This window comes from Ambystoma mexicanum, chromosome 3p (genome assembly GCF_040938575.1).
Source record: "Ambystoma mexicanum isolate Mex_15411 chromosome 3p, UKY_AmexF1_1, whole genome shotgun sequence".
NCBI classification, from domain to species: Eukaryota; Metazoa; Chordata; class Amphibia; order Caudata; family Ambystomatidae; genus Ambystoma; species Ambystoma mexicanum.
In genome coordinates this window covers 385,177,872-385,190,713 of record NC_090925.1, presented here as the reverse complement: position 1 = coordinate 385,190,713, position 12,842 = coordinate 385,177,872, and the positions used below count along the sequence as shown (strand labels likewise).

Here is a 12,842-nt window from a genome sequence, read left to right as displayed (position 1 = left end):
TCCATACTCCAAACAGAGATGGAAACAGATTTTAAAATAAATATACTGCATGCACTGTTGGAAAATCTGTGGTAATGTTGTAATGTGGTGGGTGTCCAGCATTAATGCATACAGTAATCGAAGGAAAGACAATCTGCTAACCTCATAAAGAGGTTAGTAGAAGTTCATTGAGCTCTTGTGGTCCCCCTATTGTTGGCTTGTGTGTAAGAGTATGTTTAAGAAACTGAATAAGATAAACGTTTGCTTTCACTATTCAGATTCGGGTGCCCGCATTCCTGGACCTCTTTATGCAATCCCTGTTTAAACCAGGAGCTAAAATCAATCAAGATCACAAACACAAATACATCCACATCTTGGCTTATGCAGCTAGCGTGGTGGAGACCTGGAAGAAGGTACTGTGCATGCTGAAATATGTTAATATTTTGATGCTTGTACTAGAAGTCATCATTACAATACATTGTGTTTATGGAACAAGCACCTTTTCATGGCAGCACTCTCTTGACCCATGATTTTCAAATCAAATATATATGTACTTTGTTTTCATGTTGCCCTAATGTTTTGCATCTTTACAGAACAAGAGGGTGAACATCAACAAAGATGAGCTCAAGTCGACGTCTAAAGCAGTGGAGACAGTCCACAACCTCTGCTGTAATGAGAACAAAGGTGCTTCGGAGCTGGTGGCAGAGCTGAGCACACTCTACCAGTGCATCAGGTAAGAAGTAAGATTTGTGCCCGAAGCACACTGCTGCAAGGTACTTTATGCCAGCCTTGTCGTGTGCCAAAACATCTATAACATGACTGAGTTAGTACCACACCTGCATAGAGTACTGTTCCTTGATTTCCAGTAGTATTTGATAGGGTCTGTAGGTTCTTAATCGGTGTGGCTTTATTTTAGGTATAGAACTAGATGCAGGAATCTCTGATCTGCTTGGCAAAGAAGGCAGTCTTGAAGAACTTATTGTGGTTTGAGTGAGCCAGCAATAACACTTGATGGTTCTGAGTTGAAGGGGAGAGTGTTATAATCTAGCTCTTTGGACCCGGGGAGGAGGGCGTGGAATCTGCATGCCCTACCTTTATGAGGGTGCACTAATACTTGTGTTTGATAAGAATTTGTTTTGAAGGAATATTGGACAATTTGCATTTAAGGATTGGTACACAGTGGTGATAAGTTTGATATTGTCTTGTTTCCCTGGTGAGCCAATGGATATTGGAGGCAGTCATTTTGGTTGAATTATCGGCTACATCCTTTGCAATGGTTTGAAGAGTGAAGAGCCAGCACACAGCATGCCTTTTTAGAGTGCATTTTTCCCACTCGTGCTGAAATGACCACAACACTAACCAGTATATGTTGGCTCAGTTTTTAATAGATGATCTTGGTTGTTAGCATGGTTTGCACTCTTGCTTGTTTGCACGTCAAAGATGTCCTGTAGCATTAGTTACTTCAGAGCTGGTTGTTCAGTACTCCTGATCTCTGGAGTTGTTTTATGGGTGGTGTGATGTTTGTGTGGTGGTAGTTGCCTGAGGGCTTGTGCATAAATATTGCAAATATTATTGTGCCTGACAAGTGCCCATGCTCTTTTTCTCCAGAACACCTCCAAGCCCCCCCCTTCTAAATACAGGTACAGTGCTTTTATGAAGCAGACTATTTAGCAATTTTGTTGATTTAATGTCTATGAATATGCTGGCCAAATGAGGGTGAATGAGCTGAGAGGGGCTCAGTGCACAAGGAAGCCGTACAATAAATTGATCAACACTACACAAAACGGAACCAAGACGATTAGCAATATGTAGGAAACCGTGAAAAGCAAGTTGGAGCGGAAGTTGGAGTCTGGCCTGTGTCATATTACTTTATGGGCATGCGTTTTGAGGCAGTTTCTCCTCGCAAAGAAAGAGAAATTAAGTTGATTGGGACACACAAAGAGCAATTGAACTGCAGACCCTTAACGACTAAAGCTGATTGGCTAAATGTGCCATGGTTCTGTGATCGGGGTGCCATTGTGGACCATCTTGATCCTTTTTCCTCAAGTACATATGGCTGAGGAAGAATCAAAGGAGGGGGGTTAGGAAATGTTATTTTTGCAGCTTTCCCACCAATGGTACCCTCTGCATATCTGCAGATGGCTTGTGTGATCCTGGACTGATCGTCATGAGGTCTGTCTCTTCCTTGGCCCAACTCACTTGTGTTGAGGGCTCTCGTCTGTGCCTCTGTCTACCAGTGCAATGGGACCCACCTCCACACCCTCCATTTATATCTTTTATGAGTAGCAGCAGTAATTTCTTTATGGCGAGTACTGTAGGCAAATCTTCTTTCCCCTTCATTTACTTTTGGCTTTAATAACCATCATATTTTGAGCCCTGCCTTTTGTTCTGTCCTGGTTTGTCTTTTACAGTTCATTCACTTTATCGAGACAACCTTCTACCTTTCACTGAGACTTTCGAGTGGGCAACGTCCTTTTGCTGGACCACTCAGTTACTCAGTATCACAGATTTTCCAGCTATTGTTAGTCCAAAGTTCATTCGCAGGTCTGCCTTTCTTTGCGTCTCAACCACATGCGTGCAACCGTTAATTTGGTGATATAATGTTACCACTATAATGTTGCCCCTGATATGATATTTTGCCACTTAACTCTTTCTTTAGCTCTCACATCATTTGCCAACTCATTGGCTGTGTGTTTCTTTCTTGTCTTTTACTTCTAATATGCAAGTCAAGGTCAGTACCACAGGCTTGGCCTTGCCTCCCCCAATTCTGCCGTTCACCCAGGAGGGTCGCTGGTGGCGTCCTTGGAAAACTAGCCAGCTTTCTTGTTTGGGATTCGGCCTTCTCCAAATATTTTCCGCTGCCTTTTGGAGGCAACGACCTCCTGCAGGGGGAACTCCTGGGGTTCTCTACCTGTGGCTCTCGTCCCTCAGTCCGTTGCTCTGCTCCAGTAGGTTCGCCTTTGCCCCGGAAGTTCTGTTCTAACTCGTGGTCCACCTTGCCAAGTCAAGTACCTGACCCTATTAGTGGGACATGTCCAATGCAATTTATAAGAGGCAGCATTGTTACTCTTATCGCCCTCTTCCTCGGCCCAGTGTTTGTGTGGAAGGGAAGGACATTGTGGAATCCTATGAAATAGGATGAGTTAGGTGTACGGGAAAGGGGGGAATACCGTGTCTCACGATAGGCTGTCTCACCCTCACTCACCAAAGACCCCTCACCCAGGTGATCCTCCTGCACTGGTCCACCCCCAGGGTCTGGATCCAAAGGCGATGGCCGTGCCATGGCCACCTGAGAGAGAGAGAGATCCCGGGGGACTAGCAGGTGAGACACCTCCTGGTTTCTCACAGTATCCTTTCAGTATACAAGAAGCGGTTTGCTTACCTTGAACTTTGAAGACGTATTTCTAGGATAGGGATTTGACTTACTAAGTTTAGTTCTGAATTTTGTATGTGCCTTATATACATATTAGGTCTATACAAGGTACTTGCCATCTTTCTCCACCTCTCCCCCACTTTTGGTGTTTTAGTGTTCTAAACTGTGTACATTCTAAAGTGTGGTGTTTCTGTTTGGACCACAGACAGCGATGGCTTATATATTGCTTTTACTTCCATCCAAGTGACTTTACCTGATGCATGTATGTTGCTAAATAGACGCATTTTAGTTCTTAGTTGCTCGTCACGTGTTTGGGGTTTTCTGTAAATTACAATTAACAATCAAAGCGTGAACCTAACTGCTCGTCTTCGTTACCAAAAGAGTTAATTTCAGATATTTTTGTCCCACCTTTGCAGGTACACTAGGTTTTGCATCACAGAACCCTACACTAGAAGTGGTTCTGAAAAACCTTGCATCATGGTTACAGGATACAATCTGAGAGGTAGATTAAGCAGCGGCAGGCTGCATCTTAAAGTTTGATATTTAGTCTTCAGAGATTCTTACTACAATAACAATACATTGTGGTGGTGTTACTTGGATCTTGTCATGCATTCCTTCGTGGCCCAAAGTATCATACTTTCCTTTTTTTCTGGGCTCATTACAAGATGAATTCTTGAATGTCCTTCGGACAGTCAGTGAGAATTTTGGCTTTCTTTTCTATTGTTGACGTGTCCATCTAGCACTATCAGCATTCTCTTTTTTTGAATGTTGTAAGCCAATTGAGTGTTCGTCATTAAACCCTGTTACTATGTGGGCTACAAAGCTCATTTATGGCAATACTGTGCACTTGCTGAGCCAGCTAAAACCTATGTCGCTAGTTCCCTGTCTTTCTGTGAACTTTGGCTGTGTTTAATCCTTGCTGCACACGCCTGTCTCTTCATCCTGGATAGTTTTCCATGTTACATCTTCCAGGGTCAGCGACTTGGAAGTATGTTAATTGTTCCAATCTTTTGCTTATTTCCAGAAGGTGAATGGGCAGGCTTTGTCATTTGATAGTTGAAGACACTTTTTTACTAAGAGTGGAGTGTGGCATCTGTGTTATCTGCAGTGTTTAGCGTTTTTGGACATCCATCAGTGTTTCTTCAATGCTTACTGCGGTGCGGGTGTTAGCTGCATAAAAACACTTGCCACTCTGCGGAGCGGTATGTGGCAGTGTGTTTCAGTGTTCTGGTTTTCCAGAGCTCAGAGGAGGCTGCCCAGCTGAGAGAAAATGGAGGACTCGCCATTTCCAATTTTCTCAGCTCGGACAGGCTACAAGCAAGAACCAGTGTGAGCGGGATGGGGGCCTGCGGCTCAGACATTAACATAAAAATAACTAAATCTGAGTCCTCAGCCACGTTGGTGAGCCAGCCCAAGCCTACATCACCAGTCCTGCAGGCTAATGCCTGTGCTTGGTCCAATGTCTCAGAAAAGTGCATTCAATGGAACGGTCTCACCCTGGCCCGGAAAAGGAAACTTGCATCCACTAAAAACAAAAAGGAGCCGACATCTTTACCTAAAGAGAGACAATTCGGACCCATGGAGCCATCAGAACTCAAAGCAGATCATCCTCGCCCGAGGTAGATCTACTAACATATTAAAACTGACTGATGTGGGAATCCTTAAGGTAATAGGGGGTTCTGAATCGACTGAAAGGAAATCCCCATTAGGGCTAATGGGTGACTGTGGGAATCCTCCAGAGGAAGAGTCAGAGCAGAATAAAATGCAGAGGTTTTGGATAAGTCGACAAGTACGGGCACCCGCGGAGTTGCCTCTAGAGTGTAGAGTTGCATCCTCCCACCCCCGTCCAATAAAATCATTGTGACGTTGGACTGCTGTGGTTCCAAAAGGGAACAATCTATTGTAGCAAGGGTGGGGCAAGTCTCTCCAATGGCTCTGGTAACAAAATCTACAAGCCTTAACATCTTCGCCCAAGGGGCTGACTCAGCCCATCGGGTCGACGACAAGCTGGCCCTCTCAGGAAAAATGTACCAGCAAGATCTACCTATCCGACCCAATAAAACGATAAAGGAACTTTCACCAGCTCGTCTTAATCCAGCAACAGAGGCCCCGATTGAAATATCCTCCTGAAATATCCTCCTCCATTTATACGCTGGACGACTGTTTTTTCACCCAATATATCAAAAGGGCCTATGCCGAACCTAAACTAGACTGCTTTCAACCCACATCCTTCTTTGTTTGTAGCAATAACTATGACTTTGTCTCCATTCTTGGAACTGTATCACTCTTTAAATGGAAACTTGAAGGATCACGCAACTCTAAACTGATCAACTCTAAACTGATTTATATGGAAAATGTCATCACTTTTCTACAGTCAAGAATTGACCAAGAAGCAGAGTGCTCCAAAACAATTCAGCAAAATATCACAAATGCACTCAATTTGGAGCGAGGAGAAAAAATACCTAATGGATTCCCTGCTCGAATTCTTACAAGTCGAGGCCTCCATCCACGTTCAGAAGTTCCGCAGGGCCTCCCTGGGCCCATTGGAACTACCACCCTCGATTTCCTGGATCATTAAGTAAGCCCCCATATTGGAACAGAAGAGGCTTTCATTGGGCAAGGGTGTGGTGATCAGCAGAAAAGAGACTTCTAAGGAGACCCCCTCAGCTTGGGAGGTGTGCCCAAAAGAGCCCTCGATCACACAGGCTTCAGCCCATAATAAGATGATGAAAAGCTGTAAACCCTCAGAGCCTCCCAAAACACGTGGGGAAAGGAGAGGGCCTTGGCCAATTCTTTTTACTAAGGAAGCGCTGACAAAACAAAGTGCCAGGGATCACCTTCCATTCCCGATCTTCCAAAAGAAGAAAAAACACAAAAGGCTGGAAGTAACCTGCAAAACTGAATTACTTGTTGGCAAATCATAAAAGATGCCAGCAGCTAAGTCCAAGAGGAGATCTAATGGATCACAGGAATTCCTAAAGAACCTGGCTAACCCTCACCCTGTCCGCCTCTGAAGGATATCACGAATACGAGTGAGCATCTAGATGCCAAGGAAGGATGGACAAAGCATAAGGGGGATAAATCCAACAAAATGGGTGGCCGACCCTCATCACTGATAGAGGGCCAGTCATGTACCAAAGATGAGGTGGATTTTGACCCGTCTCTCTTGAAGGTCCATGAGGATGACGTGAATGAGGAGGAGTCTGTGCCAGTCTCGGAGAGAATGGTCTCCACCAATAAAGGGCGTTCTTTGCTCTCCTGTGTAGGTTTAAATTGAGATGGATCTGAAGTGCAGTTCCAGACGCTGAAAGAACGAAGGTGTCAACTGACCTCAAAAGGCCTCGCTACCCCGCCCCTCTAGAAGACAGAGCAGAAGAGGTGACAGTGAGTCCATACCAAGGCCGAAAAACTGCTGGAAGAAGAGTCCATTAGTTTCTTAAAGTTTGCAAAACGTGATAAGAGCTCAGAGCAGACGAGACGACAAGATGCTGCATCTCAAATATGGTGAAATGGGATGTATTCCTCTACCTCGGACTATGTGTTTGTCTGCTCTAACTTAAACAACCGGGTTACTTCTTTAAGAATCTGTCCTTAAAAACACAGCAACCACTCTTTTTTTTAGACTGTCCATAAGAAATAGACACCACTTTGCGAAACGAGCCGTGGCAGTTCCCTCTGGAAGTCTTTAATGGATGAAAGATTGAGACTGAAGACTAAAGAAGTCCGAGCTCTAAATACTGGCCTTGCAAAATTAAGGCACGGAGAAAAAGGAGTGAACTACGTCCCCCTGCTAGTCAAATTTAGAGCCACAAGCTACATTTCAAAAGGTCCGGGTACGCGTCACAACCATGGCTATGAATGATGCGGAAATGACTAGGGAAACAAATAAGATGAGAGAAATAGGTTATCTGAAAAAAACAAAGTGGGAGGCTACAAACAACTTAATCGCCAAGAGAAGAAAAACATTTAGAAACTGGGTTGCAGCACATGGGGCCAAAATTCTGCAGTCAGATTCAGAGCCTATGCTCGCAAAGATAACGAAAAGAGACACTTGAGCAATATGGGAACTGCTTAACCAACAGGGTAATGGGAAAAGCCATGCCAGTGGTGAACATAGTGCCAGAGAATAAATGGCTAGTCCACTACGAGAAATCATTAGCTAAAAAAGATTGTACAGACCGGGTTCAACCCAGAGCAAATGGGGGAGGCTGGCCCCTAACCTTCAAGGGTGACTTGCTGACACTAATTAGTAAAGCAAGTGCATCGAGAGCCCCAGGCCCCAATTCATAAAGGAGGCGATAGGGCTGATCCTGAAAACTATCGCCCTCCTTGATGTTATGGGGAAGATCTTCGGGGGGGGCGTGGCTACGCGCATGGAGTGAGGTCGGTGTTCGCCTGAGCTCCTGCCCAAGATCCTGAATCGACAGCAGTTACAGTGCTTAACTGAGAACATACGAGGCTGCAAACCTGGTCGAGGGCAGGGGAACCCATTTGCTGCACTCAACCTCATTTTCGGGAGAAATTGGAGCCTGCAAAGGGAAAAACGGACAGTCGGAAGAGGCTCCCCCCCGGCGGGCCCAAGATGGCGGCCTCCGGCGCTGAACTCAACTGAGCGCGAAAAACAGAGAATCGGCGGACCGGGTCTCTGAGCGCCCCCAGCGCAGAGCCTTTGGCGCCGGCGTCGTGTGCCTGATACGGAGGAAGCGGGGGGAAAGGATCCCGCACTGAGGACGGCTTGTTGTCTGGGGGGGGCCTGTGGGGCCGAACGGTGCTGGGACCCGCGGATCGCTATCGGAACACCACCCGCAGCCCTTCGTGGGACTCCGGAGGACCCAGACAGCAGTGACCTGGGAGAGTCCCCTTCCACCGCCCTTCCACTGCGGAGTGGGGCTGGGTCTTAGGGAACGGGGCACGGGCTCCATGCGAGAGACTGGAGGAGCCAGGAGAGGCCCCGTGGAGCATGTCGACAGACTCCGATGTCAATGAACCGTGAGTAGCGGCCCCACATCTTCGTGATAGCCGCAGGAGAAATTATAAAACGAAGAGGAAGCGCCCCTGTTCCCTCTTTGCGGTGGACTCTGAGGGCCCAACGGCTGGGTCAGGCCCCGGATTGCCTTAGTGGGCCTAGCGGGCGGACGGAGGTCTGTTCTACGGGGGACGCACTCGAGGAGAGGTTTTGTAGCCGGCCCAACACAGCTGTCCAGCATTCACACAGATACCCGCGGAACAAGGCGGCAGGCACCCTGGCCCTGCGAGACGTGATGTCTCCATCTAAAACTAAACTCAAAAACACAACAATGGACACTTGCACAACGGTCAGACCTAAACAGCCGCAGATGCCCGGACCTACAACTACGGGTGAGTCAACACACGCAGGTGTGGCACCGGATAACACGCAAGTCCTTCAAGCCATCGCAGAGCTCCGCACCTCCATTGAAAACAGGTTTGATGAAATAAAAGTGGACATGCAACTCATGCGCCAAGATGCACGCAACTTGACGGAAAGAGTAAATGTCAATAAGACCGCTCTACAGGTTAATGTCGAAAACACAGCGGATCTGAAGAAGCGAGTCCAGGAATTGGAACAAAGTGTGTCAAGGCGGGAAACATGATCCGAGGACGCAGAAGGTCGGGCGCGGCGCAACAACATCAGGATTCTAGGGGTTCCCGAGGACATGGAAGGCCCGAACCCTACGGAATTCATAGAAACGTTGCTACAACAGGAAATTGGGGCAAGGAGGCTTTCACAAGGGTTTTCAGTGGAACGCACCCACAGGTCTCTTCAGAAGCGTCCACCTCCAGGCTCATACCCAAGACCGATTATTGCCAAAATCCTAAACTTTCGCGACAGGGAGATAATACTGAGGTAGTCCAGAGAGGGTGGAGAAATCAAGAGGCAGGATTCTACAATTGCCATATACCCGGATTACACCCCTGCAGTACAATATGCCAGGAACTCATTTATACCGATTAAGGCGAGGCTGCGCAAACTTAACCTCAAATATATGTTGCTTTACCCCTCTCGCCTCAAGGTCCTTTATAAAGGGAAAGCAATTTTCTTGGAAACTCCGGCCGCGGCAAATATGTGGCTTGAACACAATAACTTAGCGGACGATGGCGAAAAACTGTCTCAAGTTGAATAATAGATGTAACAAGAAGCATCAACCGGCAACATTAACTGCTGATCTTGCACATGAGGCATTAATTGGTTGATCAACCGGCAGCTACAACCGTAATACTCGGATAGCAATACTGGGCAGAAGAGCAAGACACCACACACGACCAAGTCAATGGCACACAGGCCAATGGCACACCCCTACGAGACACGTGCAGGTCACACTCCTGTACACCGCCCACGCCGGAAAGCCAGGAGAGGCTCTGAAAGCGTGGGAGCCCCTGAGTGCTACAGGCTCACTGTAACTGCTGGGGGCAGTTTGCAGTTATGCAGTCCGAACTGCTTGTTCGTCGGACTGCCAGTTCAGAGTTGTTTGTTTAAGCTGCATTCGTTGTTGCAGCAGTTCTAGTTCAACACCACAATCTTCATGCAGAACGAGGAATTAAAGAGGGGTGGCCTGGACATTCAAGATGCAAGACGGAAGGTGAGGAGGCGGGGGGGAAACAAAGCCCCGGGAGGAAGAGCCCCAAACATGGCAATGCAACTTAGAATACTAACCTGGAACGTGAGAGGGTTGGGGTCATATCTACGCCGGAACAGGATCAGGTCATACCTGCGCAGGAAAAAAGTAAACATTGCACTGCTCCAAGAGACTCATCTCTCGGTGGAGGACCAGGCAAAGGTGAAGGAGCACTGGGGAGGACAAGGTCAGGGGGCCCCATATTCCAAGTTTTCTAGGGGGGTGTATACTTGGATCAACCCAGCGGTGCCCTTCCAGATGACAAGAACTGAAGTAGATCCGGAGGGGAGGTATTTGATCCTGTGGGGAGTGGTGGAGCAGGTAGAGATCTGCATAGTCAACACACATCTTCCAAACCACGGCATTCCGTCTTACCTAGCTAGGTTGTAGATGAAACTGGCGGGGCACAGGGATGGCCTCTACATATGGGGAGGGGATCTTAACTGTGTGAGGGACATGGACCTAGATAGATCTGAGCCCCCGCAGAAGCAATCAGATAGAACCTCTAGGGTGCTAAACAACCTGCTGGAACAGATAGACCTGGCAGACGTCTGGAGGGAACTCCATCCCACAGACAGAGGATACTCACATTACTCCTCCCCACACAATCTCTACACGAGAATCAATTACATGTTTATAGACAAAATGCACCTGGCTCAGGCGAGAACACCCACAACACCCAGTGACCGCGATAAAAGACAAGACAGGTCTAAGGAGAACAACCCAGCATTCGATCAACACCACATTTGCAGACTTTTACTCCACACTATACGCGCATGGCACCCAAGTCCCGCTGACAGACATAAGACACCCTAGAAGAGATAGGACTCCCTAAACTGAACGATCAACAGCGCGACTCACTGGAAGAGGCCCTCACTCCAGAGGACATTTCAGTAGCAATTAGAGCCCTGTCCACATGTAAGACCCCGGGGACAGACGGGCTCCCCCCGGAGTTCTACAAAACATACGAGACAACACTGGTCCCAATACTACACGAGGTGTTTCAAGAAGCTTACGAGACAGGACCCTTACCCAAGACCATGAGGGAGACTCTCATAGTCCCAATACCCAAACCACAAAAACCAACCGAAGAGAGAGAATAGCCCAAGTTCGAAGCGTATTGCCGCGAGTGGAACACACTTCGGGAGATACCAAATCAAGGACCTTAGCAACCGTGCCTCATATTTCAAAAATTCACTCCTGAACCAAGACGGGACCAGTTCCACCCCGTAGCAGAACTGGGCAATAGTTTTGCTACGGTACATTTTTAAACATGGTATCATCGAAAATTTCCTGTGTTTGTTATCAATTTTTAATAGTTGGGAGATCAATGGCATTGTTTTTTTTATCCAAATGATTGCATAGGTTAGCACTGGTTACAGTCTCAAAAATAGGATAACCTAGGTACCAGAAAGCATGACATATAGTAAGTTTAGTTTAATTTGGATAACCTCTTCCTGTAGCTCAATTGCATAATAAAAGTTGTTGTTTGATTTATGACCAGTGCATTTTCCACCATGTATTTCTTGAAAGACAAAACTCGTTGCAACCCCAAAGGCGTTAGGTCAAACAATAGTACGCCATCTGCATATGCAGTCCACACAATCCTAGTTTATTTTTAAATTTGTTTATTGGCATTTGTTATTTGTTACAATCACAAGGCAATAAATGCGTCTGTAATTAGAGGATAAAACACGTTGCAACTTAAAAAACAATAACAGCTCAACATACAACATTAACTGTCTCCAAGTGTTTTTTCCGGTTAAGCCAGTGTTGTTTAGCGGTTCAGGAGGGGCCAGGTCAATCAGGGGGAGGGGGGGAAGGGGCCTCATGCCATCAAGGACCCAGTTGGTCTCAGGAACTTCCGGTTTGGTTCTTAGGACCGCCTTCAGTGGATCTGGTCTAGTTCATGGGGGCTTGTCATCAGAGGGGTAGAACAGGGGTCTGTAAGTTCTTTCCAGGCCACTAGGGTCATACTTGAGTCGTACGTAGACCTGGCCACGCTCTCTTCCCAGGCCTTCGTTTCCGCTTGTACCCAGCGTTTCAGTTCTCTCTGCCAAATTTTCTGTTGAGGCCCAGCTGGTTTTTTCCAGGACATTGTAATTGTCCTCTTTGCCAGTATACACATAATATCCATTAGTCTGGCGATGTGTTTAAGTTTGGCCGGTCTGGGGTATGTGCCCAGTAAGCATTCCGCAGGAGTCCATTTGTATCCGGTCAACCCCAGGTTGTTGCTTGTCTGTTGTATGGCGGTCCACCGGGACTGCGTCTTGGCACACAACCAGAACATGTGGATCAAGCCTGCATTGTCCATTTCGCACCATGTACAGTTGGAGTGCTGTGTTTTGAGTTTTGCCAGCCTGGATGGGGTTAAATATGTCTGATGTAGTAGGTTCAGTCGTATTTGTCTGAATCTATGGTTTCTGGAGACTGTTTTGGGGTGTGTCAGAGCCCTTTTCAATTCTCCATCTGTCATTTCCAGGCCTATATCTGCCTCCCATCTGGTTTTCAGATCTGCACTTTGTGGGTTGGGCGGTGTCACTTAAGTGGCTGTAGATTTGAGACACCGGCCTCCTCCCAATGCATACATTAATGTGATCAGGGGGTTCGACTCTGGTTCCTCCGGCCATGTTGTCCACTTGGTTCGCGCTGTGGTTCTTATCCTTTGGTACCAGAGGAACTGGCCTGTATGGACACCATTTTCCTCCTGGAGCATTTCAAATTCTTTAAACGCCCCCTTTGTATGTAGGTCCCCCCATGAGTATATCCCTTTCTTTTCCCAGCATCTGAGGTGTTGTAGATAATCGGGGGATCTGTATAGGTCCGAGATCAATGGTATGTTCGGGGAGTATTGG

At 47.0% G+C, this 12,842-nt stretch overlaps 1 protein-coding gene across 1 annotated transcript in view; it reads left to right on the top strand.

Moving 5' to 3' along the window:
• Window positions 1-12,842, top strand: part of NELFCD (negative elongation factor complex member C/D) — a 591,264-nt gene that overhangs the window by 366,876 nt on the left and 211,546 nt on the right. The window contains exons 9-10 of the mRNA XM_069651053.1: window positions 258-392; window positions 573-712. Of these exons, the coding sequence (XP_069507154.1) occupies window positions 258-392; window positions 573-712 (275 nt within the window). The remainder of the gene's footprint in view (window positions 1-257; window positions 393-572; window positions 713-12,842) is intronic.